The 25,932-nt window shown below is 35.9% G+C and overlaps 2 protein-coding genes across 2 annotated transcripts in view; one reads left to right on the top strand and one right to left on the bottom strand.

Annotated features, from left to right (window-relative positions):
• The first annotated feature begins 643 nt into the window (after positions 1-643).
• LOC127417609 (metal cation symporter ZIP8-like) lies at positions 644-11,457 on the top strand. Its single transcript, XM_051657651.1, has 8 exons — positions 644-1,037; positions 1,291-1,453; positions 3,237-3,406; positions 3,928-4,050; positions 4,434-4,568; positions 6,636-6,825; positions 10,160-10,344; positions 10,658-11,457. The coding sequence occupies exons 1-8, from the start codon at positions 819-821 to the stop codon at positions 10,805-10,807; spliced, it is 1,335 nt and encodes a 444-aa protein (XP_051513611.1). The 5' UTR covers positions 644-818; the 3' UTR covers positions 10,808-11,457.
• Positions 11,458-12,243: 786 nt separating this feature from the next.
• The window catches only part of LOC127417595 (diacylglycerol kinase theta-like), a 72,784-nt gene continuing 59,095 nt past the window's right edge, over positions 12,244-25,932 (bottom strand). Inside the window, exons 14-23 of the mRNA XM_051657628.1 lie at positions 24,557-24,595; positions 22,253-22,368; positions 20,813-20,964; positions 20,250-20,398; positions 19,782-19,960; positions 16,927-17,027; positions 16,695-16,841; positions 16,335-16,446; positions 15,857-16,009; positions 12,244-15,445 (exon numbers count right to left, since the gene is read on the bottom strand). Coding sequence (XP_051513588.1) covers positions 15,350-15,445; positions 15,857-16,009; positions 16,335-16,446; positions 16,695-16,841; positions 16,927-17,027; positions 19,782-19,960; positions 20,250-20,398; positions 20,813-20,964; positions 22,253-22,368; positions 24,557-24,595 — 1,244 coding nt within the window. The 3' untranslated portion in view covers positions 12,244-15,349. The remainder of the gene's footprint in view (positions 15,446-15,856; positions 16,010-16,334; positions 16,447-16,694; positions 16,842-16,926; positions 17,028-19,781; positions 19,961-20,249; positions 20,399-20,812; positions 20,965-22,252; positions 22,369-24,556; positions 24,596-25,932) is intronic.

Genomic DNA, 25,932 nt, shown 5'->3' with positions numbered 1-25,932 from the left:
AAAATACATATTTTAAATATTAATATTTTGCCTATTTGTAAATAAATGTAGATATTTAACATACATTTTATATTTAACATTTTATAAATGTTTAACATTTATTTAAATATTATATTTACAAATATTTAATATTTTTGCAGTCACTGAAACTGAAAATGAGCACTGTTATACATGCACACAGGAAAGGGTTGTAATTACATGCAGGCTCCGCCCATAAGTGATAATAAATTATGCAATCTGTTTGTAGTCGGTATCCGTTCGGCGTTGCATTGTAATCAGTGATATTCACACTATAAAACTTCTTTTTTGTTTTCCCACATATTATATGCATCGCAATAATTATTTTAGTTGATTTCACACAACAACAACAACAACAACAACAACAACAAAAGTCAGGGTCTAGTAATTTAAAATGAGCCTACACTTTTTTTTTTTCACCCGACTTTTTATTTAATTTATTTTCAATCCCGGATTGTTTTGATGGAGCCACATTCCGTTCGACTACAGTTTAGGTGTTTTGACAACTGAGAACTGTTTTATTTGTGTCCGAAACAAGCGGAATTGATCATGTGGGCTGTGTGCCAAATGGAGGCGCGACATGTTGTCCAGGTCACCGTACTAATACTGAACAAATAATTAACCCTTTCTAACAGCTCTTATCTTTATTCTTAAAATGCAGCTTTCCTTGTTGATATACAGTTCTCTGGAGTCGCGCGGTGTTTCTGAGATCTTTATAATCTCCAAACGGGACATTTAAAACTTTCTTCTGCTTGTGATTCATTCGGGCTTCTTGCGATCAAGCGTGCGGTCTTGTAATCATGGCAGGCATTGCCAAATGTCTAATTTACGTGTTTATAGGATTTCTAATAACTATGAGATCGGGACTTAAAGCAGAGTCGCTGCACAAGGTTTCCTTGAAGGATATTGTTGCGGTTTACGGAGAAAACGGTTCACTGGACCTCAAAGGAATTAAAAGTTTATTGGACACAATTGTGCAAGAAAAGCCCCTGGATTTGAACATTCCTGTACATGCTCAGGTAATGTGTTTATTTACCTAAAGTTATTTCCCTAACATCTCAATAATGTGTGTAATGTTTTTATTATATTTGCAAGCCATTATTACAGTGGCATTTATGCATTTTTTTTTTTTTTTTTACATATTCCTTTGTGCCTCACATCAAGAGCATAGATCCAAAGTCAAATACTGATATTGATGCTGTATAAGTGGACTGGTGTTTTGTCACCCTTTGAGATGCGCTCATTTCATTGTATCTTGACCCTGTGTGATAGTGTGTGTCTGGGGAAGATATCTTGGTCCACTATGGTCTTCAGAACCTCACCCATCTGACAGAGGAGCATCTGGTCACTATCTGCCCTGCCCTGCTCAACCAGGCAGTACTGCCACCCTGTTCAACAGAAACTCCAGGACTCACCAACTCCATTGAACCCCACGGTGAGTGTTCACCGTGTGCTTCGATTCTTCATGTCTTAACTTGAATTATCTTGAAGTCTACAGTTCTCAAGGACCTTTCTCCTGATTTAAAACAGCATACTTTAGACTTTGTACCCCCTCCATATGTAGAATAGCAGTGGATGAAGGGAATTGTGTCTCACAGGCCATCACATAAAAACCCCTGGAAAAGCACATTTTCTTAGTTTCATCATTAAAATGAATATTGTAGCATTTAATCCCATAGTTGAGGATGATATTAACGAGGATCAATGCTTTAGGTATAATCAACATTTAGTGTTGCTATAACTTTGGTAACTTAATAGTTAGCACTGACATAAAACTGAATAAAAATCAATGATTCTGAAAGTAATTGTAGAAGTTGACGTCGAAATGTTGACATGTTGAAATGTAACATCCATCTAAAAACCATTTTACCATTTTAAACAGAATTTTGCTGATTTATTTTTATTTATACCACGGGGCTTTTAAATGCTTGATTCTGATCGGTTGACAGATGTTCTAATGAGTGCAATTATTTTCCAGTAAACGCACCACTATGAAGTAGTTCCAGGTCTTGACCACATAACGATTCCGTATTACTTCGCCAAGTTATTTCAAAGATCGGTACAGGCTACCACAACAAAAAACCAATTAAAACAAAGACACTGGTTAAAGTAAATTGGTTAAGAATGTCAAACAGTGTCTAAAATATCCTACGTTTATTTCAATTTCAGTTGGAAAGCACCCTCGCGCACCCTCTCTCGCCTTCTTTCGCTCTTGTCCTGACCGCATTAACACTTCGGGGTGTGCATTATCCGTCATCAGTTAATCCTTAATTATCATGTATAAAGCTTTTATGACCTCATAGTAATTGAGAGACTCCATGGAATATTTGTACTTCTAAAAATTCATTTTCACACTGCAGGACCATTTAAAATGAAGAAGTGAAAGCAAACGTGGTTAAAAATGGTGAACTTTCGAAACAAATTGGTGACCATATAAAGTGAGCCCTAAAACTTTTATGTTGAATAATATTAAAAATAAAAAAAAATGCTTAAATGACAGAAAGATTCTCAAAGATTTTTGCAATATTTGAAGGAGATCCAATATTGATTTATTATGATTTTTAAGAAATATTCAATACAAATGTAAGCTCATTTAACAGCATTTGTTGCATAATGCTCATTTCCACAAAAAAATAATTTTGGCTCGTCCCTCCTTTATTTAAAAAGAAGAAGAAGAAGAAGCAAAAATCATGGTTATTATAAGATACTTACAATGGAAGTGAATGGGGTCAGTTCATAAACATTAAAATGCAATGTTTCAAAAGTAAATTCACAAGATGTGAACATTATACATGTTATCATTAGTGGGATAAAATCGCTAACCTTATCTGTGTAAAGTTATACCCAATATTACAACTTTGTTGTCATGACAAAGAAACCCTGCAATCCCTGTATTGGATATAACTTTACATAGAAGCCATTTTATCACACTAAAATCAAGTTAACATGTAAAATGTTTACACCTTTGGGCTATACTTTTGAAACTATGTGTATTTTAATGTTTATGAACTGGCCCCATTCATTTCCATTGTAAGTGCTTCACTGTAACCACTTTTTTTTTATGTTATTTTGGCAGAAACAATGGTTACCATGGACATTTGATTAGGGTATTTCTCAACATTAATGTATGGGTAAGTTCTATAACTAAAGATGAGTTTTAAAACAGTGTTAAAGAGGATCAGTGTTAGTAACTGTGTGTCATTCCTCTTTCTACACAGTGTGGGGATATGGCTTCCTGGCTGTTACTGTTATCAACCTGGCATCACTGCTGGGTCTGGCTCTCATTCCTTTAACTAAAAAACCCTACTTCCCCAAAGTGCTCACCTACTTCATTGGTCTGGCTATTGGCACGCTCTTCTCCAATGCTGTTCTCCAGCTTATACCCGAGGTGAATGTTTTTTCATATCTCTGTTTATTTTATTTACATTGTTCTACTGTAAGTTTGAATTGGTCACTTGGAAGTCCTCTAGACTACCTTGTTTAAGGTCACGTTGGTGGTAAAGCCGGATTGTTCTGACCTCAGTAACCTTCACTAACTCATTTTAACTTCATAGAAGTTTGGGGATCAAACCTGCAACCTTTTAAGCTACAATTTCACAACTTAAACTGCTGTATTATCAAGACCATAATACTTATACAGACTGTTTACGCATTTAGTCATAATGCAGAGTTTAGAGAGTATTTGGGCTGACATTGTTGCATGAAATGTGTTCGCATGATTGTTTCATGATACATGATGTTTGGTCTGCAATAATTTCATGTTGTAATATTTATTTTGGGTTTGCATTTTAACTTTGTACTAATATTGTGCATGTGTACACAGGGCACCCTTGAAACCCTGGGTACCAGTGAGCCTCCCCTGTTCAAAGATACATGATTACATGATTAATTCCTCTTTTAAATGAACAGGCCCTTGGGTTTGACCCAAAAGTAGACAGCTACGTCCTCAAAGCCATTGGGATCTTTGGTGGATTCTACGTGCTTTACTTCACTGAGAAAATTCTGAAGATTATCCTAAAGACAGAACATGAGGTAGGCTTGTCTCAGTATAATGACAGTTAAACTGAGTAAACTGATGTTGTAATGTTAAACATGAATTCAGTTTGCTGGTTATCACAGATCTGCACTTTTGCTAGCTGTATTCCTGTTAAAGATGTTTGCATATAATTAAAAACTAAACAACAATACAACTTCATACAAGAAATACACTCGATATTTATATATATATATATATATATATATATATATATATATATATATATATATATATATATATATATATATATATATAATGACAATGTAGTTAAGTTGTAATTACTAATAAAAGAGTTGAAAGTGTGGTACATTTACATTTTCTTGGTGTTCAATGTTAGTATATATGTTCATTGTATAATACTTTTATATATCACTTTCAGCATGGACATGGACACAGTCACTTCCACCCCACAGAGAATGTTCAACAGAATGGTGTCAACATTATGGCAGACCCTGATTTCAACTTTGCCAGCAGCGAAAAGGCCAGCATAACATCTGACCCCCCAGTCGAACAGGTACAACTGCTCAGATCTCACAACTACAAAAAGCCCCAAAAGAATGGTATAAATGTATATATGCTATAAATAAAGCCAGCCTTTTGGCAGAAGATACTAGTTAGATACTAGATAGTAATCAGTGAGTTTGCTGTAGTAAAATTAGACTACATTATTAGTAATGCATGCTAAGGGTTTATTTGAATTAGGGCTGCAACTAATAATTATTTTGATAATCGATTAATCTAACGATTATTAGAACGATTATTCGACTATTCAGCGATTATTGCAAAGTTTAATCATTAGCTCTTAACCGATTATTCAGCTTGTGCCTCGAATAAAAAGGTTGTATTAAACATGCTTACGAACAATAAAGAGGACAAAATCATCTTTTAAAAATACCTCTAAATGACATTCACTGAATTAAAGAGAAAAAAATACTATTTATTAAGTTTAATTCAGTAAAGAAATTCACTGCAAAAAATCCTATTGTTATCAAGTGTTTTTGTCTTGTTTTCCATTTAAAATGGTCTAAAAATCCTTAAAACAATTTACATTTACTTGAGAAGCAACATATAAGATATTTAGACTTGCTTTAAGAGAATGTACCTTAAATATAAGTGTATTTTGTATATAAGTGTATTTTTTCACTTGGTTATACTTCTTCGAGTGCAATAAAGACAAATATACTTATATTCAAGATCTATTCTCTAAAATCAAGTCTGAATATCATTTACTCACCCTCATGCCATCTCAGATGTGTTTGACTTTCTTTCCTCTGCAGAAAACAAACAATGATTTTTAGAAGAATATCTCAGCTCTGTAGGTCCGTACAATGCTGGTGGATGGTGACCAGCACTATAAAGCTCCAAAAAACCATCGTAAGTAATCCATACGACTCCAGGGGTTAAATTAATGTCTTCTAAAGCGATGCAATGGGTTTGGGGGAGAATCATATCGATATTTAAGTCCTTTTCTGCCACAATCTTGCTGCAAATTCGCCACTGATTATATTCTACTGGTGAAAATGGACTTAAATATTAATCGGTTTCTCACCCAAAGTGATCATATCGCTTTAAAAGGCATTCATTTAACCACTGGAATCGTATGGATTACTTTTACTATGATTGTCTGTGTTTTTTGGAGCTTTGAAGAGCTGATCACCATCCACCAGCAATGTATACACATACAGAGCTGAACTATTCTTCTAAAAATCTTAATTTGTGTTTAGCAGAAGAAAAAAGTCATACACATCTGAGATGGCATGAGGGTGAGTAAATTATGAGAGAATTTTCATTTTGGGGTGAACTATCCCTTTAAGAAAATTTAAAAATCTAGTTCTGCAACATTGTACAGAGACACTTACGAAAATGTTAGATTTTGAATATGGTCAATGGTTAAACCAAAATTTAGGGTCATGTGATAACAGGTGGCCTTCAGCGAGATCAAAAGCTATGGGTAAATATAGTTTTCAAAGGTTTACAGTATGTCACGCAACTGGTAAATTCTCATTAGACAAACATGATCACCATTCAAGTCAGCAAAACACCTCAAGCCATTAATCCCACTGGGCTTTTAATGAGTGCTGAAGAGCTGCTTTTGAGAACAAAGTGAAGTACACAGTGTACAGGTCAGTGCAGCTTACAGTCCAGCCTGTGGACACATACAGCTGTGTTTACTTTCATTTGTCAGAGCCGCCAGCAGAAACAAGACGGTCTGTTGACCTTTGACCTAAATCATGAGCACCATGTTTTTAGATTGTCATCTTGACACTGAAACAATCAAATTTAGACCTCAGTGCTAAAAGTAAATAAATGAAAAGTGGAACCCAGGGTTGAGACTTCATATTTGAAGTAAGGTGGTTTTGGTACATGGTTAGTTTGTAATTGAGCCTTCACTAAGCTTAAAATATGACGGACGGCAACAGTTGCTATGGTAGAATTGATCAGCCAAATTTTTAAGACAGGGTTTGGGAAAGGTCAGTTATCTGATTTGGATGTGTTTTTGGAAAAGTTTCAGGCTCCTCTGTAATGTTTGTTGTTATTTGTGCACTCAGTGTGACTCTGAGGTTTTTTTATGTTGTTGTAGGGGTCCTGCAGATGGCTCAGAGGCAGACAGCTGTCCGGTGTGAAGACGGTGGCATGGATGATCTCGCTGAGTGATGCTCTGCACAACTTTATCGATGGACTGGCCATCGGAGCCTCGTTCACTGTGTCTATTCTCAACGGCTTTAGCACATCTATCGCTATCGTCTGTGAGGAGTTCCCTCACGAGCTGGGTAAGAGAAATACGTAAGCAGTCATATTAGTACAGTGTTTCTCAAACATTCCTCATTTTCTTTAGAAAAGTCCTCAAATCTGAACAAAAATCATTGCAAGTGATATAGAGCCAAATCAGCAATGATATTACATTATAAAACTACAGACTTCAAGTCATTTACTATAATAGGAAATTCTGAGATGATATTCTTCTCACCACAATTGTACAGAGCGGTTATCTGAGTTACCGTAGACTTTGTCAGTTCAAACCAGTCTGGCCATTCTCTGTTGACCTCTCTCACCAACAAGGCATTTCCGTCCGCAGAACTGCCGCTCACTGGATGTTTTTTGTTTTTGTCACCATTCGGAGTAAATTCTAGAGACTGTTGTGCGTGAATATCCCAGGAGATCAGCAGTTACAGAAATACTCAAACCAGCCCATCTGGCACCAACAGTTAGACACGGTTAAAATTTGGGCATTTTACAGTGGACTTTTTCTCTCTGAAGGTTCCGCTGTTGACAGTGGTGCATAAGAAAGTTATTGAGCATTCTCGAGCAATGTGAATAGAAACAGCAGCTTGCCCATATTTTTCGCAGGCCTGGTTCATTGCTTGCTGGTGAAGTCTCAATTCTCCATACAATAAATCCGCTCCCGTGTTTATTATGCCCGGGACATGCGTCGCACGTAAAGAATAAGCGCGCGATGCTCCACACAGTCAGTTTCCTTTCTGTGTTAGGATGTGCAGTCGAGTCGAGCTTGCCCCTTCTGAAAATTTATATACTTATTTTAGCCATAGAAAGTGGAGAAAAACAAGTTTCGGCCATTGTACAAACATTTCTGGGTTTGTGCTTGGCAGGCAGCATGCCCTAATCCCGCCTGTAAGCCTGTAAGGCTGAGTAGACTTCCATGAACAACTCGGAACACCTTTCTCCTATCACATGAATGTTTCAGGTAGGGATTTCCCGATACCATTTTTTCGAGTATATATAAAAATAATAACTGTAAAGAAAACCAAGAAAGATGAACTGTTAACTTTGCTGATTTCAGTAATTGTAACTCAAATAAGATTTAAATGCTGTCTAAGAATTATTTATAAGGGGAAGGTTCTTTTTCATGACAAGAAGCATCTCTATATGTTAACATGTATGGCCCTATGAAATACATTTTTTTTTTTTACAATTTCTTTTTTATACTTCTTTCACAAATTCCATATTTAACAGTTTAATTCAGCGTTATCATTAAAGGGTGTCTAAACAAATTAATTCAATAACATTTTTATTAAATGAAAATAGCAAAAGTCATAGAAAGCATGCACATCCAAACAATGTAATGAATACAGGTGCATGACCAAACACATACGTCCACATGTTTCCTGGAGTTTTTTTATTAAATGAAAATAGAACAATTATCAGTCCTTTTCAACACATTGCATTATTTTATTATATGATTTTTTTTTTAATTTTTTTTTTACAGATAATCAAAATACAACTGTAAAATAAAGTGCTGTACAACAGAGCATCACAGATGTGAGGTATTGCTTAATATAATGCAATTATTATTTTATTAGTACAGTAAATAATACATAACTATAGAGTAGTGATATATTTTTGTCTATTAAAATGGATCTCTGATTTTGACAATTTACTCAGTAATGCCGCTTCATGTTCTCATGATTCACAGCTGAGAAAACGCAAATCGCTGGTGACTCCGAGTGAATTTAAACTGCTAAAGGCAGCGATTTAATCAACCAACTGCATGTGCACATGCAGATTATATATTTATTTCATTAAATTGCAGCCTTTGCTGTTTCATAATAACAGTAGGACATATCGTGGATTTAATTTTTGCACTGTAAGCTTACGCAATGACAATCATACATCAGAGTACTAGTACGTGAGCCCAGTACCAGACCCAATTCCAATACCAGTATTGGGACATCCCTATGTTCAGGAAGTATAAAAAATGGACACGGTGTTAATTTTTTTAACGCATTAAACAAAAAATATTAATCGCAGAAATTCTTTTCACAGCCCTAATATATATATATATATACATACACACACACAGTACTGTGCAAAAGTTTTAGGCACATAAGATGTTTCACAAAAGCATTTGTCTTAAGATGGTTATTTATATCTTCAGCTTTAGTGTGTCAATAGGAAATATAAATGTTAGACTTCCAAACATTACTTTTGCAAATAGAAAAGATAAGAATAGAAGAACAGGGAGCCCTGCAACAGATGTCATGGCCCCCACAAAGCCCCCCACTGAACATCGTGTCAGTCTGAGATTACATAAAGAGACAGAAGCAACTGAGACAGCCGAAATAGATAGAAGAACTGTGGTGAATTCTCCAAGAAGCTCTGAACATCCTATCTGCCAACAACCAAGAAAAACTGTGTCCAGGTGTACCTAGGAGAATTGGTGCTGTTTTGAAGGCAAAGGTGGTCACACCGAATATTGATTTACCTTTTTTATGTTTGATAAATAAAACTATTTCATTATTTTTGAAGACATCCTCACTATGCAACATTTTTTACAAGTGCCTAAAACTTTTGCACAGCACTGTATATTTATATATATAGTATTAGATTGAGCTAAAATATAATATTTATTATGTACTATATTATAGGCTATTTATAAATATTTGAATTATTCTATATACTAAATTATCTTTATTTTTTGGGCCTTTTTCAGAAAATATTGATACATGTGATAAATTTGATACATTAATAGGCACATTGCATAATTAATTCAATTAAAAATGTCATTGATAGACAGCCCCATATATATAAAGTTTATATATAAGTTATAAATACTATATAATATATTAGTTTATTACAAAATATTAAAATATAAAAAATAAATAAATAAAAAAAACCTCGTATGGTTGAGATTGCAGGTTTCTATCAGAGTGTGCAAGATTTCTGTGTCCATTGTAATAGCGTCTTCTCTTATAGGTGGATTTCTCTTCAGGATTATGGGTAGTGTAGTACTTCACTGGGAATTCAGAAATTCAACTAAAAAACGTTCTTTTAAGTTGAAATCACACTTCTTGTGGGGTCCACAAAAATTTGATCCAAAACAGTTTGAGATACCCTGAAATAGCACCGGACACTTTTAGCCAAAGCAATTTACAGTACACTTATCACATACACAATCCTCCTGGATCACCCCTTGTAGAGTTCAAACATATAACCTTTCGGTCACCAACCCAGATTTTTAACCATTATGTCACATCGCTCCCATTACAACAGCCCTGGGACTGATGACTTCACACACTGCAAGATCAAGGGAAAGGGTTTCCACGTGTGGTACTTTTGAGGCAACCTGTGCTCTGTCTCCCCCTGTAGGTGACTTCGTCATACTGCTGAATGCAGGGTTGAGCATTCCACAGGCCATCTTCTTCAATCTGCTGTCTGCCATGTCCTGCTACGTGGGTCTGGTCCTGGGCATCCTGTTGGGCAGCACTTTTGCCCCCAACGTCATCTTTGCCTTTGCTGGCGGCATGTTCCTCTACATTTCCTTGGCTGATATGGTATGACAAACATCATTGTTTTTGCTGTGTTTTGGTTAATGCAATGGCTCTGCGATAACACTAAGACACAAACCTGCAACCCCAGCAGATCTTCGGCCCTCATTAGTCAAGTTATTGCTTCCTTTTATATACACTAATACAGAGCAAGTAATCTAAGTAGATTAGACAACTCTCTATGGGACTTCCATGATAACATCAGTAGTGCTTTTGCAAGTGTATATAAAATATAAAAAGGTTAGTACCAGGAAGTAGTGGGTGTGCATCACTCCAATGACTGCAAACTGACCCCTCTTTCTATCTCTCTCACCCTCAGTTCCCTGAAATGAACCTGATTGCCAGAGAACAAGTGCAGAGCACGAGGGCAGATGTCATTTTTTTCGCAATTCAGAACGCTGGACTGCTGACAGGATTTTCCATTATTCTGCTTATAACCATGTTTGCTGGGGACATTAACCTAGGCTGAGCCTCATGTCCACACTGCCATTAAACAGATGTTCCCAACTGGTTTTGCTTCAGGACCCATATTTTACATTGCACATTAAGTGGCAACCCAATACACTATCAAAATGTGACAGATTAATCTAGTGACCAGAACACCATAGTTTGATTGTATGGGCAGCCTTTGATGTCAACAACAAAAGATAAAAGATGCATTTTCTCATCTCTTTTAAATGTTGATAAGCCTATATACTGCATTTTGCTATCCGCAACCATATCACAACAGATCTAGCACCCATTTTGGAGTTGCGACTTGGCAGTTGAGAACCACTTCAATTAAAATATTCCATTCTGTGCCTTTCTTGTGCAGTTTCCATTCCTGACAATAGTCTCATTTAAGCTATTTATTTGAGAAAAAACACAACTTCATATTGCTTAAATAATTGTACAGAAGAAACCTGACTAAATCATTAGGTGTATAGTAATTAAATGATTTTTTTTTCTTTTTCTGAATATGCATAATCTGAGGATTTTTTTACTGTTGTAAATAAACTTTACTCACCTGGTATTTCGTAGAAAATAGGCACAGAGTGATGTATGTATTGTATGTGTGTTACTTTGTAATTAACATTTTAAGCAAATCAAAATAAAGACAAACAAGAATTGTATTAAAAAGTCCAAATTTATGTTTTGTTCCTCCATTGGACATCCAACTGTTATACAGCTGATTTATATATTTAAACATTTAGTTAATATTCATTAAACACATATTTTACACTTAAAAGCATCTTTGAACAGTACGGTCAGTGCAATATTCTTTACAGTCCAAATTAAAAACAACATTCTCTTAAAAAATATACATCTATATAGTTCTCAGAACATTAATCCTACACTTTATAAGAAGTACAAAAAAAAATTAAATCACGCCAGGAGATAAAATAGCTTTCAAACATACAGTTTGGACCAAACTATTGGGCGAATCTCACAAAACCTATCAAGAACCTGTCCGCATTTCACCCCAAAAATCAAAAGAAAGAAACTAGGAATGATATGCTGTACTACATTACATTTTTGCGGATTTTACTGAACATATTTATTGCTGTATTTTACTGTTTAAAATATCACAATAAAGAGAATCTAATAAGAATCACTGTTGAGATTAATGGGAAGTAAAAAATAACTAAAAAGTAAAATGTCTGGATGCATTATGGTAATGAGAAGTTGGGAGGAAAAACGTGCTGGTAACACTTTACAATAAGGTGGTGTTTGTTAGCATTGGTTAACTACTTTAGTTAACATAAAATAATGAAAAAAAAAAATAATAAACCCCAGCATTTAATAACCTTAGTCAATGTTAATTTCAACATACACAAATCTATTTTAAAAATTAAAAGTTGTACATGTTAAGATTAGTTAATGCATTATTATTTAACATGAACTAGCAAAAAAAATTGTATTTTCATAAATTAACATTAACCAAGATTAATAAATGCTCTAAAAAATATTGTTCATTGTTAGTTCATGATTCCTAATGCATTTACAAATGTTAACGAATACAACCTTATTGTAAAGTGTTACCAATACAAGAAATTGTTTTGGGATGAAATGTGACCTGGACACGTTTTCATGAGATCCCCCCTATTAGGAGGCACATCAACTCTAAAGGACCTAGAACAGCACAGTTCTACATGGTAGCCACTGAACCAGCAGAACAAACAGAAGATGGCATGGAGTTACACGCACACATACCGCAGACGTTCTAGAAGCACTTAAATGAGGCCCTATACGCAGAGCTCAGGCTAAACCACACCACAGAACAGCATGTCAATCCGAGGGGTCATCATGGCAACAGGCACAACTGATGCGAAAATCACAACTGTACACGTTGCAACAATCGACATGAGAGAGGGCGAATCAGTGATATGGTTGGAATGGAGATATCTTCCGTTTTCTGATAGGATCTGTCTTCAAGCTGCATCACAGTGACATTGTGACCTAAAGCTTCAAATGACCCCGTATCGACTTGATCGAACATTCAAACGTCTATAGGTCTCTGGAAGAGGTTGGCAGAACTTGTTTCTTGGAGTGGTGCGATAAGACGAGGTAGATGAGTTCAAACAATTGCCTCATGGTTGCAGAGGCTGTGGCCTGCATCCAGTATGTTGCCAGGGAAACGGCCTCCCGATAATGCATTCTGTAGGGGAGTGGAGCGTCCAACTGATCATACATACAAATCTAAGGCCAGCCTCATTTCAATCCATACTGCTGGATCACAGCTGACCAGTCACTGTACAGAAACTACATATATAAGCCACTCAAGATATGATTTACTAGCCTACTACTACTACTAATACTATATTATATTACAGCTCTGTGCTTGCCTCTAGGGAGCTACTGTATATCTTTACAATAAGACGACTTTATAGCTTACACGACTGTCTAATATATTAGATAAAACAGTAACCGATTCACATAAATCAATGCTTCCATCACAACATGATGAGTCATGATTGAAGCTACTCTTGGCTTAAAGGATCATATAAACATTGTCAATCAATGAAGATAAAGCATTGATACAACCAGTCAGACATACTGGCACCATCAGTAACTCTACACAATTAGAAATACTGCACTGGCTACATGATCTTATGTGGAATGTGGAGGAAAAGTTATGAATTTGTTTCAACAAACATCAGAATCTACAAACATTCATTCGTTGTGAATTGCGATAAAATCCACATCTATTCTTTAAATGGTTTCACAGGTTTTTTGGTACCACATTTTTCAAAAACGGGTTCATAAATCTATTGATATTCATCCTTTCATGTCTATATCCGGATAATTTTACAAAAAGCTGTAATGATTTCACATTGTTTGCTCACAACAATTCAGCTGTTTTTAGGTTGAGTCGTACAGCTACAAAATTGACATACAAATGTTATTGTTCTCTAATCAACCTACATATTCAAATGTGCTCTTAATGAACAAGAACTCCAGTTCAATACTTATATGTACGTACATATATACTGCATTGCTTTGATACTTGTAAAAAGCTACTAGGGGCTGCCACTCTAAATAAATGTCAAGTGAGACATTAACAATAATTATTATAAAGACCAAATGAGGTTTTTATCCACAAAACACAGCTGCAGTTTTTTGGCATTTGTGATGAGCACAGTCAATTGATTAAATACTGTCTGCTCACTCATTTGTTCAATTATGAACCTGCATCCATTACATGTCAGTGATAGACTACTTTAAGACAAAAGTTCATTTGAAAAAATAAAAAAATAACCCTAACAGAACAAAACAAAAACCCTAACCAAACCAAACACAAAAACAAAACCCTAACAGAACAAAACAAAAACCCTAACCTAACCAAACACAAAAACAAAACCCTAACAGAACAAAACAAAAACCCTAACCAAACCAAACACAAAAACAAAACCCTAACAGAACAAAACAAAAACCCTAACCTAACCAAACACAAAAACAAAACCCTAACAGAACAAAACAAAAACCCTAAACTTACCCCTAACAAAACAAAACCCCTAACCAAACCAAACACAAAAACAAAACCCTAACAAAACAAAACAAAAACCCTAACCAAATCAAACAAAAACAAAACCCTAACAAAACAAAAACCCAACTCAAAAAAATTTATAAAAACAAATAAAATCCTGATCAAAACAAAACCAAACAAAAACAAAAAACGAAACCCTAACAAAACAAACAAAAAAGCCTAACCAAACCAAACAAAACAAAAAACCCTACCCAAACAAAACCGAACAAAAACAAAAAATGAAACCCTAACAAAACAAACAAAAAACCCAATCAAAACACAAAACAAAACACAAATAAACCCTAATCAAACAAGACAAAACACAAAACAAATAAAAAACAAAACCCTAACAAGAAACAAAAACAAAAAACGAAACCCTAGCAAAACAAACAAAAAAGCCTAACCAAACCAAACAAAACACAAAAAACCCTAACCAAACAAGACAAAACAAATAAAAAACAAAACCCTAACAAGAAACAAAAACAAAGAACGAAACCCTAGCAAAACAAACAAAAAAGCCTAACCAAACCAAACAAAACAAAAAACCCTAACCAAACAAAACCGAACAAAACACAAAACAAATAAAAAACAAAACCCTAACAAGAAACAAAAACAAAATAAAAAACCACACAAATTGGCAATGAGAATAAAAGGATAAAAAATAAAATATCTACACCAGCAAGGATCTAAGGCAATCACAGGCCATAAACAGGCAGCAGGCAGCTAAATTCCTGAGAAAAACACTATTATGCTGTCATCTAACTGGCCTTCTAAACACTAGAGACTCTCAGATGTTAAAGATGGCAGATCTCTACATTAAAACTTTAAATTTTAAAAAGTTTTAAAAGTTTAATTTTAAGTTTAAAGTTTTCTCCATTAACTCTGATTCCCACCCAAACTGGAACAAAGAACAGAGGCCTACACAGGAAAACTTGTCAAGGCGACCACTATAAGCTATAAACAAAGTGTTTATGCCTTTGAAGGAGGGGGTCCAGGGCGTCACTGTCACCCATCGCTGGGAGCTTGACTGTCGGATCGGCCCTCTTTCAAACTGCCAGATTGCTTCTTCTGCTTGGTTTTGGACTTTTTCAGCATGCACACCTAGCACAGAAAACAAGCCAATTTGAACATACAGAGCTCACAACATCATTTAAGGCTAATAGGTTTAGAATTAGGGTAGGGGATCGTGAACTGTTATATATTTTTTTTTATCCAAATGAACTTCATGACTAATAAATCATACTAAGGGGAACGTATAGTTCATGAAAATTAATTAGGTAACGTCAACATTGCTTGGAAACCTTCTAGTCATATAATCTTCAGTGCATCATAAATAAATAAAAAAATAGGATTACTACATTTGCATTCTGGACATCGCACATTACAATATCATGTTACGATGTATTTACACTGGGCCATATCTGAGCCAGCAGAGCAAATGATAATGTGTGAGGGGAGCTAAATGAGTTAGCTGTTTGTGATTTGTGTTTATGTGTGTGTGGTGTGTATAACCTTTGGGCCAGAGGCTGAGATGATAATCTGTCCTGGTGATTGTATCCAGGGTTCTCCGTCCACCTGCACTGGAATGGGTTTCGTCACAGTGATGCGAATATAGCTGCCCTGGGCGATACGAATCCCAGAGCGTAGCCCACTTTGAACCTGACCCTGATGTGCGTGCACACACACGCACACACATATAAAATGAGTATAATAAAAGAACTACATCATATCAACACCGTGAAAGGTGCCTAACTAGAAAATATATATTGCATTTTGGTTGCATTTCAGCTCATGTCTGAATGTACAGTATTTGGAATGATATACTTATAAACATATAAATAACAAATATAAATAATATACAAAACAGCAACAAAAGGACTCCCGAATACAGTGGCCCCAAAACGTATCTGGGAGACTTCTGGACACTTAAATCACACTTAAAAATGTCTAAAACACTAAAACAAACTTTTTTTTAAGAATCAGTCCTCACCATATGTACCACACCAGTAACACCCACAACCTCCAGCATTCCATCATCTATCCTAGGCCGCCCGAAACGAGAGTCGCTGTCTGACCCCCATAGATCAGCACCAGAACCCCAGCTGGATACATACGCACACACATTGAGAACAGTGTTTAATAAAATAAAAACAAATCAAAGAGATATGAACAATTCAATGAAAGGTTGCATACATATTTCTGACATAACATCTTTGGAAACTCATCACTAAAAAAAAATCCAAAGATAAAAATCTTACTATTTATATCTGCATAAAAAGACACATTTAATGCTCACTGGCTGACAAATTTACAAACTCAGGTGTGTTTTATAGTGCTTAAAAGTGTTTACCTGGGTATGTTGAGGAATATGAGTCCCTCTATACTGGGCAGCTCCACATCCTGTTTGTCCACCTGCAGTCGGATGTCTTTATGAAGGTTTCGTGTGTGACTCAACTTCTGCAGGCCCACCTTCACATACACACCTTTATTGTGGAGCCTGAGAGAACGTTAACAAACAATGGCAATTAATTCACATTTTAAAGCACAGCAAATGCCCAAAATGGCTCTTAAGCTCTGTTTACCTGCTGTTAAACTTGTCTGGCTCCTCTTCACGTGCGTGATGAAAGTCCAAACTCAGTTCAGCATCAATGCCCAGCCCAAAATAATTATTCATCTGTACAATCTATAACATACATGTAGATACAACCCAAAGATATAGTTTAGGAGCCAGTATTGAGCTAACAATGAATAATTTGCCTTCTATTATTGAATATCAATGGATTGACTTCCTTGTGCTTAATTTTTAATGATTTGAGTAGCTAACTGAATAGTTGAACATTTATGGATGTACATAAGCGATTGAAAATAAAAAAACGTATTCATTAAATGTCTGGCTGATAATTTCATATCTATGCAACATGTGCTGTGTAAATTTGCAAAGCCATACAATGAAAGTCTAATGGTTAAAGATTAACACTGGGATAAACATTGAAATACACCGTTTTGAAAGTATACTGTTGCCACAAGGCATTTTACATATTAATTAGAGATAGACCGATAATTGGTTTTACCATTATTTTTAACCGATATTTACACTTCTCCACTTAATCGGTTATCTGTTTTTTAATGTCAGGTTTACTGATAAAGTTGGGCACAAAAGACTTTGCATTTTAAATATTAATTAAGTCAGGGACTTATTGAAAATTTATATTGCAACTATAACTAGTCAAATGAATTGTGCGCAATATTAGTTTGTTAAGCAGTTCACCAGAGGTTAGTGATAAATGATTAAGTTGTTAATGTGCCTAAAAGCAGAAATAAAACAAGATTTAGAAATTGGTTATGTATATTGGTTATTGGACACTTAAAAATCAGTACTGCATATCGGTTATCGGATACCTAAAAATCAGTTATGCATATTGTTTACAGGACACTTAAAAACAGTAATGCATATTGGTTTTCGGACACTTAAAAATTGGTTAAGCATATCGGTTATCGGACACTTAAATCGGGTATGCATATCGGTTATCGGACACTTAAAAATCGGTTATGCATATCGGTTATCGGACACTTAAAAAAAATCGGTTATGCATATTGGTTATCGGACACTTAAAAATCAGTTATGCATATCGGTTATCGGACACTTAAAAAATCGTTTATGCATATCAGTTATCGGACACTTAAAAATCAGTTATGTATATCAGTTATCGGACACTTAAAAATCTGTTAAGCATATCGGTTATCGGACACTTAAAAATCGGTTATGCATATCGTTATCAGACACTTAAAAATCAGTTATGTATATCAGTTATCGGACACTTAAAAATCAGTTATGTATATCAGTTATCGGACACTTAAAAATCAGTTATGTATATCAGTTATCGGACACTTAAAAATCGGTTATGCATATCGTTATCAGACACTTAAAAATCAGTTATGCATATCAGTTATCGGACACTTAAAAATCGGTTATGCATATCAGTTATCGGACACTTAAAAATCGGTTATGTATATTGTTATCGGACACTTAAAAATCGGTTATGCATATCAGTTATCGGACACTTAAAAATCAGTTATGTATATCAGTTATCGGACACGTAAAAATCTGTTAAGCATATCAGTTATCGGACACTTAAAAATCGGTTATGCATATCGTTATCGGACACTTAAAAATCAGTTATGCATATCGTTATCGGACACTTAAAAATCAGTTATGCATATCAGTTATTGGACACTTAAAAATCAGTTATGCATATCAGTTATCGGACACTTAAAAATCGGTTATGCATATCAGTTATCGGACACTTAAAAATCAGTTATGTATATCAGTTATCGGACACGTAAAAATCTGTTAAGCATATCAGTTATCGGACACTTAAAAATCGGTTATGCATATCGTTATCGGACACTTAAAAATCAGTTATGCATATCAGTTATCGGACACTTAAAAATCGGTTATGCATATCAGTTATCGGACACTTAAAAATCAGTTATGTATATCAGTTATCGGACACGTAAAAATCTGTTAAGCATATCGGTTATCGGACACTTAAAAATCGGTTATGCATATCGTTATCGAACACTTAAAAATCAGTTATGCATATCAGTTATCGGACACTTAAAAATCAGTTATGCATATCAGTTATCGGACACTTAAAAATCAGCTATGTATATTGATATCAGACACTTAAAAATCAGTTATGCATATAGGTTATTGAACACTTAAAAATCAGTTATGCATATAGGTTATTGAACACTTAAAAATCAGCTATGTATATTGATATCAGACACTTAAAAATCAGTTATGCATATAGGTTATTGAACACTTAAAAATCAGTTATGTATATTGATATCAGACATTTAAAAATCAGTTATGCAGATAGGTATTTGAACACTTAAAAATCAGTTATGCATATAGGTTATTGGACACATAAAAAGTGGTTATACATATTGGTTATCGAACACTTAAATATTGGTTATACATATCGGTTATCGGACACTTAAATACTGGTTATGCATATAATTTATCGGACACTTAAAAATTGTTTATGCACATTGGTTATCGGAAACTTAAACACAAAAATAATCAGTGTTGTATTGGTCGTTAAAACAATATCAGTCGATCTCTAATGGCTATGCATGTTTAGATGAGACTAATATGACAAATCTGCTTAGTAACCTTTTTTGAACAGTTATACTGAATTTTCCAACTCCTGTCATGACCATGTAAAGCTGGCTTTTATACCCTTTAGAATGCCTTGCCCTATAGACTGTCATCATAAGTGCATTATTTTAATCATGATTTTTGGACGGACAAGCCAAACCTTTGTCTGTGGTAACGGACAGCATGTGACAGATGATTTCAAGAGCTTAACTTTTTCTGAACCCCGAACAACACTTTTATTGTTTGAAGCATTACAGACTGATGAAGAAGTACCTTGGGTGGCTCTAGGAAGCTGTTCTCCTTGTCATCCTCTGTCATTTCCTGTGCGTCCAGAAGAATCGTCCAGCGGTCCATTTGCACTTCCTCTGCCTCGTCCACAGACACCAGGATGTTGTAGGGATCCTCGCCGCTGTAACCAGCCCCCCAGCGCAACACCCGGGCCAGATCGTTCCCTGATGACACACAGACACACACAGATAAAAAACATAATTGAAACAGCAGGATACAGTCTCAACACACTGAACTTACAGTATATATCTTAAAAAAGCACCAACAAAGAGAAATACATACAGCAAACTAGAATTAAATTAGAAACTCCAAAACAAACCAAAACACTATTGGTAGTATAGTATAATGATCTCCAAAATGTCAGGTTGTGCTTTAATCAGGTTGGATTACATGGCGATAGTGAAATAAACAGCAGCAGCAAATGAAATGGAATTTTTTTTACTCATCACTCACCAGTGCCCAGTGGTATGATGCTGATCGCTGGCTCTGGACAAGCAATTCTGTGCCGAATGGACTCCAAAACGCCCAACACCCACCCCATAGTCCCATCTCCTCCACACACCAGGATACGGAAATGAGGGACGTCCCTGAACGTGTGCAGTCTGCAAAACACAACCAGAGATAAGAGACAGAAAACCTGCAACTGTCAATCCAATCGTCATATCTGCAGTATCAATTTGAAACATGTTTAAAAGGTGCACACAAGTAAATGTTTCGTCAAAAATGTAAGAAATAAATAGTAGAAAATCATGATATGACCAGCCAAATAGTACTTAATTTTCTTGGTAACCCACCAATTATCCCACTTTCACACAGAATAAATTGATCATGGCTGACTACAAATAACGAATTTCTACAAAGGCGTCATGTATCCACGCCACTAGGTGTCAGTGTAACTCCCTGACAACTGCCATTTCGTCCAACGCGACACAAAAAGTACTGAGTGCACATTTTACTATCTTTAATTGGATGATGCAATAATAAATATAGTGGTTTGTGAGGAAGGGTGATCTGACCCAGGAAGTGGTCCTCCACTGCTCAGCTCAAACACTTGGTGAGGGTTTAAAAGTTTCCGGAAACTGTACAAGATCTCTCTGCCCTTTAGCCCGCCACTTTTAGGGTTGACAAAGACCAGCAAGGGGCAACTTCCTTTGGGCAGCTTGCTTTGCTTTGAGGAGAGATAAAAAATAATAAAAAAATAAAAATAAAATAAACATTGGTTAGAGGAACATTTAATTTTAACTGTATTGTAGTTTCTCTGTGAGCCACTAGAGGGCAGTGGCATCTAAAGCTCAGACCGGTATTGTACAGTAAGCTCTGATCAACAGGCCTCTATTGTTTGTCAACTACACATGTAGTAAACAGCATGTGACCTACTAATCACACTTAAGTCAATATAGGTGACCATTTAAAGAAAGGCCAGCTCTGGGTCTCATCAAACATCAGTTCTTAAGCCTCAGCCGCACTGGTCTTAAAGGGATAGATCACCCAAAAATTTAAAATTCTTTTGTTGTTTCAAGCCCCTTTGGCTTTCTTTTTATTACATTCTAACATTCTGCCTAACATCTCCTTTTATATTCCTCAGAAGAAAGTAATATGGGTTTGGAACCACATGAGGGTGAGTAAATGAGGACAGCATTTTCATTTTTGGGTGAGCTATTCCTTAAAAACATAAAACATAGTACTCCAAATTGAAAATCTGAGATTCAAAATCTAATTTAAACCTGGAAATAAATAATAAGAAATATTTAAGATTCTGCACTATTTCTTGGTCAATGATCAAATACGCAAATGTGTGACCATGTTAAATCCTCTGTACAATAGGTCCAATTATCTTGCTTTCATTATAGCTCACAAGATGGTCTTTAGAAGTTTGGGATAACATGCTGGAATATCTTGATGATCAGGTTTTGCACAAATGTGTGGAGTTCATGTCAGCTTGAGTACAATCAGAGGGGACATACCAGAAACGAAGAAATGTTTAAATTGTTAATACTTCAGTTCAACTTTTCACTCAAATTGTTATGCAAATTTGTAACAACAATGTTTTGTTTTTTTAATTTAGAAATATTTAAGCATTTTTTAGACTTCTGGACCCCATTATATTGTATATATGTGGACTTCTGAGACTGTCTCTCTGGAAGACCAATGCCAGTCGATAAAAAAATGCAAATTCAGTGTACCACAAATGGAAATGAGGTACTGCTACATACAAGTCGATTTTGAAATGTTATTAAAATTGCCTTGTTAGACTATGAGGATAAGGCAACGTGTCAGTCCTAAGTACAGTTATTACATTGTTTGTTACACTAGATAGTCCTTAGGCTAATTGCACATATTAAAATCCACATATAAAAACACCCTATCCTGCCTATACCAAAACACACTTCAGATACAGCCATTGTATTTCATTATCATTTAGCAGTATGTACTGAATCTCTGAGATGATTATGTACCATGATCTCAGGTATAACGAGTGAGTAGAGTGGTTTGCTGCTGATGCTGATGTCTTTGGCCAGCATGTAAATCCTCTCGGCTTCTGAGAAACAGCTGGTCTGCAGAACCACAGCACCTGAAACACAACACACCAGCTCAATTATACACACACACTCTCACTAACACCTGCTCATACCTGGGACCCAATTATTTTTACCTCCCAGCACAATTATTTTTAAACCCTACATCCTACGATACGATGGCATAAGGATAAGGATATATATATATATATATATATATATATATATATATACACACACTGTATATTAAAGTCTTAATACAAGGCTCCTCAGGACTGGTGTTAACTGATAGGAGTTTTATGATGGCTAATATTGATGTCAATATCAACAGAGATAGCAGAAGGGTGGCCGATGACTGATATAACCTTCACAAAATTGCTTAAAATCGTTTATTTAAGACAATGGGCTCTATTTTCGTGGCCGCGCTAAGCACAGCACTACGCGTAATGACTGTGCGCTACGTTTTATCCAATTTTCGTTAGAGCGCTAATTCAAAGCACAATTTTTTTATATCTGTGCAAGTGGCCGTTGGTACTTGCGCTATCTGTGGGTGTATGTGCGCAAACTGTGGGTGTATTATATGTTAATGAAGTAGCGCAAAGCGCTAAGATGTTTCAGCAGCATGTCTGTTTTCAGCGCAAAGTATAAATTCGGTTCCTGCATTTGCAGTTTGCAGATTCCACCAGCAGGAGGCAATAAAGTTCATGTTCAAACTCTGAACATATAGTGGAACATCAAATAATGCCCCTGACAATCACTGTTGTAGCCGTTTTATGAAACAACAATATGAGATTTCTAGAGTTCATGATTTATGTTTCAATTATTATTATTATTATTGTGTTTATATTTACAATTGTATTTCTAATCTTATTTGAATTTGTAATTTTCACCAGTTTTTCATAGAGTGATTAAGTCACTGCAAAAGGGGCCGGTGAAAGAAGTTGGAGAGGGTAAAAGTGTTTGGATTTGGTGAGGTCATTACGATTTTTTGACCACTTCGATATTTTGAGTATATTTTCATTTCGTTTGAAGTGTATTTTGAAATGAGACATATTTTTGGTTTAAGTTTTTCATGTTTTCATTTAAGCAAAATCGACCGATAGAAGTGAAGTGCGTGCAAAAAAAAAAAGCATCCCTCGATCCACAGCCTGACTTAGATAATATTAGCCATGATGTGTCACTTGATCAATTAGATTAATGATACTTTCATTCTCTATAATTTTACAGAGCCTAAAAGGAGCATGTCAGAGTCATTCAACAAGGACACAGTTAATGCACAAAAGAACTTAAGTCCATATTTCTATTCTTATTCATTGCATACAGTCCATTTACACTACCAACTTCATATGAATGTGCTGTCTTTGTTTATATCACTGGAGTTTGACAGGGAATGGACTATATAATAGGATGCAAATGCTGAAATAACCGGAGAAGAACCTCCAAATTAAATTGCACTTGACCTAGCCCCTTAGGGTGTGCGCGCAATTTCATGAAACCCACTTTTGCACCTACACTTAGAGCAACCTTGCATTAAAATACCAAAACTTCATAGCCATGCCCATTAACTTTGCATGTATGACTTATAGCATAGTGCTGCACTAAAACAGGGCTCAATATTTACTCAAAATGCACTCAAAATGCATATTTTTCTTCATCAGAACACAGTGCTACTTTTGAATAGCCATCAATAGAGAAAGATTTCTGCTACCAGAATGGTTTAATTACAGCATCTACTAGTATGAGCTTAGTGGCCCACGACAACCATAGCCCCTTGACATACACTAACTACTGGGTGACAGCTCAATCAGGACACAAACCAACTCACAGCACTGTCACAATATAAAAACATTCAGCGCAACAAGGCGAATGAGGCAGTGGGGATGTCGTGAATGATTAAGAACAACTGCGAGTTCCCTCTTAACAGCATTTGTGTGTGTGGAACAACGACATTCATTTACAGAGCTCTGAGAGGAGGCCAGACTTCTGCAGCCAGACTGTGATCCATACACACAGCCTGCAGTTTGTTCTGCTGCATGCACCAGTGACCTTTAGTGTTATCAAATCAAGTCCTGCTGTTCAGAAGCAGAATTCTGTTCTCAGAAGACAAAGACTGTCATTCTGAGTCAGCTCTATTGGAGAGGATACAGACATGTTTGCTAAAAAGCATTTCCTGTAATGAGGAAACAAGATGGTTCCTCCACAGCACCCCAGGAATTATGGTTGAGGTTGCCATGGAGATCTTACCTTGTTCGGCGTACACGTGAGTGATGGTGATCAGGTGACCTGGAGAGTGAAGATAAGGAGAGAGGAGACAGATAGAGAGAAAGATGTGAATAGTGTTAACCTTCTAATCACAAGAAATCAACAGTATTCACTATGTTATCCACTGTAATCCGTCCCAGCAGAGCAGTGACAAGCGAATTTATGATCAGCACATAAGACGACTTATGTTAGACTCATAGATCAGCGCTGCTTTAGGACAACTTCTTGGAAAGATTAATAAAAAGCAAGAGATTTCTGGAATAAATGAGTAAAATACAATCCATGTGAACAGAAGATGGGTAAATCGCTGAAAAACTTTCAAGAAAATGTCAGGGTCAGCCCCAAATCTAAACAAAATATGAGAAACTATATTTTTGCATAAAGAAAATGAAGCCTATTTTAGGACTATAATGATTTTTTGATTTATGATGACATTTTCAATTGACAATGTGACAATTTTGCATCCCCTCTAAATTATCAGTGGCATAATTTAATGCAAAAAACAACAACAACAACAACAAACACCCTAATTCTCATTGTGTTAAAGCGAAAAATAATTGTATCATTTAGAGCTGCTGAAATAAATGTTAAAGCATGCAATTTTTGTTTTTTGTTTTTGGATTTTTCCCCTTTTTCACCCAAATTGGAATGCCCAATTCCCAATGCGCTTTTTAAGTCCTTGTGGTCGCGTAGTGATTTGCCTCAATCCGGGTGGCGGAGGATGAATCCCAGTTGCCTCCGCGTCTAAAACCATCAACCCGCGCATCTTATCACGTGGCTTGTTGAGCGCGTTGCCACGTAGGCGTGAAGCCGCATCTGTGCTCAACTCACCACGCGCCCCACCGAGAACGAACCACATTATAGCGACCACGATGAGGTTACCCCATGTGACTCTACCCTCCCTAGCAACCGGGCCAATTTGGTTGCTTAGGAGACCTGGCTGGAGTCACTCAGCACACCCTGGGATTCAAACTAGCGCACTAGCGAACCCCAGGGGTGGTAGCCAGCGTCTTTTACCACTGAGCTACCCAGGCCGCTTAAAGCATGCAATTAATTAAATATGTGTTAATTCAATTAACACAGGAAAAAAAAAAGTGTTTTTAAATTTGATTAAATATTTAAAATTGACTGACAATCCTTAAAATTAATCTAAATTTGAAAGTACATTTGTAAAGTACAATTGTAAGTGTGCATCATGGTAGTATGTGTTACTAGTATGTACTAAAGCAGTAGTAGAAGTAAACACACATCTTAAATCTAGAGGTGCAGGTCATAGCATATACATAAACAGCCCTATCCCCAACTCATGCCATTGGTCGAGTCAATGTTGTCTCTCTTGAAACAGGTCACTCAAAACA

This window comes from Myxocyprinus asiaticus, chromosome 27 (assembly GCF_019703515.2).
Source record: "Myxocyprinus asiaticus isolate MX2 ecotype Aquarium Trade chromosome 27, UBuf_Myxa_2, whole genome shotgun sequence".
Taxonomy (NCBI): Eukaryota; Metazoa; Chordata; class Actinopteri; order Cypriniformes; family Catostomidae; genus Myxocyprinus; species Myxocyprinus asiaticus.
The sequence above is the reverse complement of the archived record's forward strand: the minus strand, read 5'-3'. Positions and strand labels throughout refer to the sequence as shown.

What these genes read in the sequence shown, in the direction of transcription:
- LOC127417609 (XM_051657651.1), top strand. Translation starts at nt 819, where the DNA reads ATGGCAGGCATTGCCAAATGTCTAATTTACGTGTTTATAGGATTTCTA. An exon ending in GGAGTTCCCTCACGAGCTGG is followed by an intron (nt 6,826 to 10,159) that starts GTAAGAGAAATA and finishes CTCCCCCTGTAG; the next exon opens with GTGACTTCGTCATACTGCTG. An exon ending in ACATTTCCTTGGCTGATATG is followed by an intron (nt 10,345 to 10,657) that starts GTATGACAAACA and finishes TCTCACCCTCAG; the next exon opens with TTCCCTGAAATGAACCTGAT.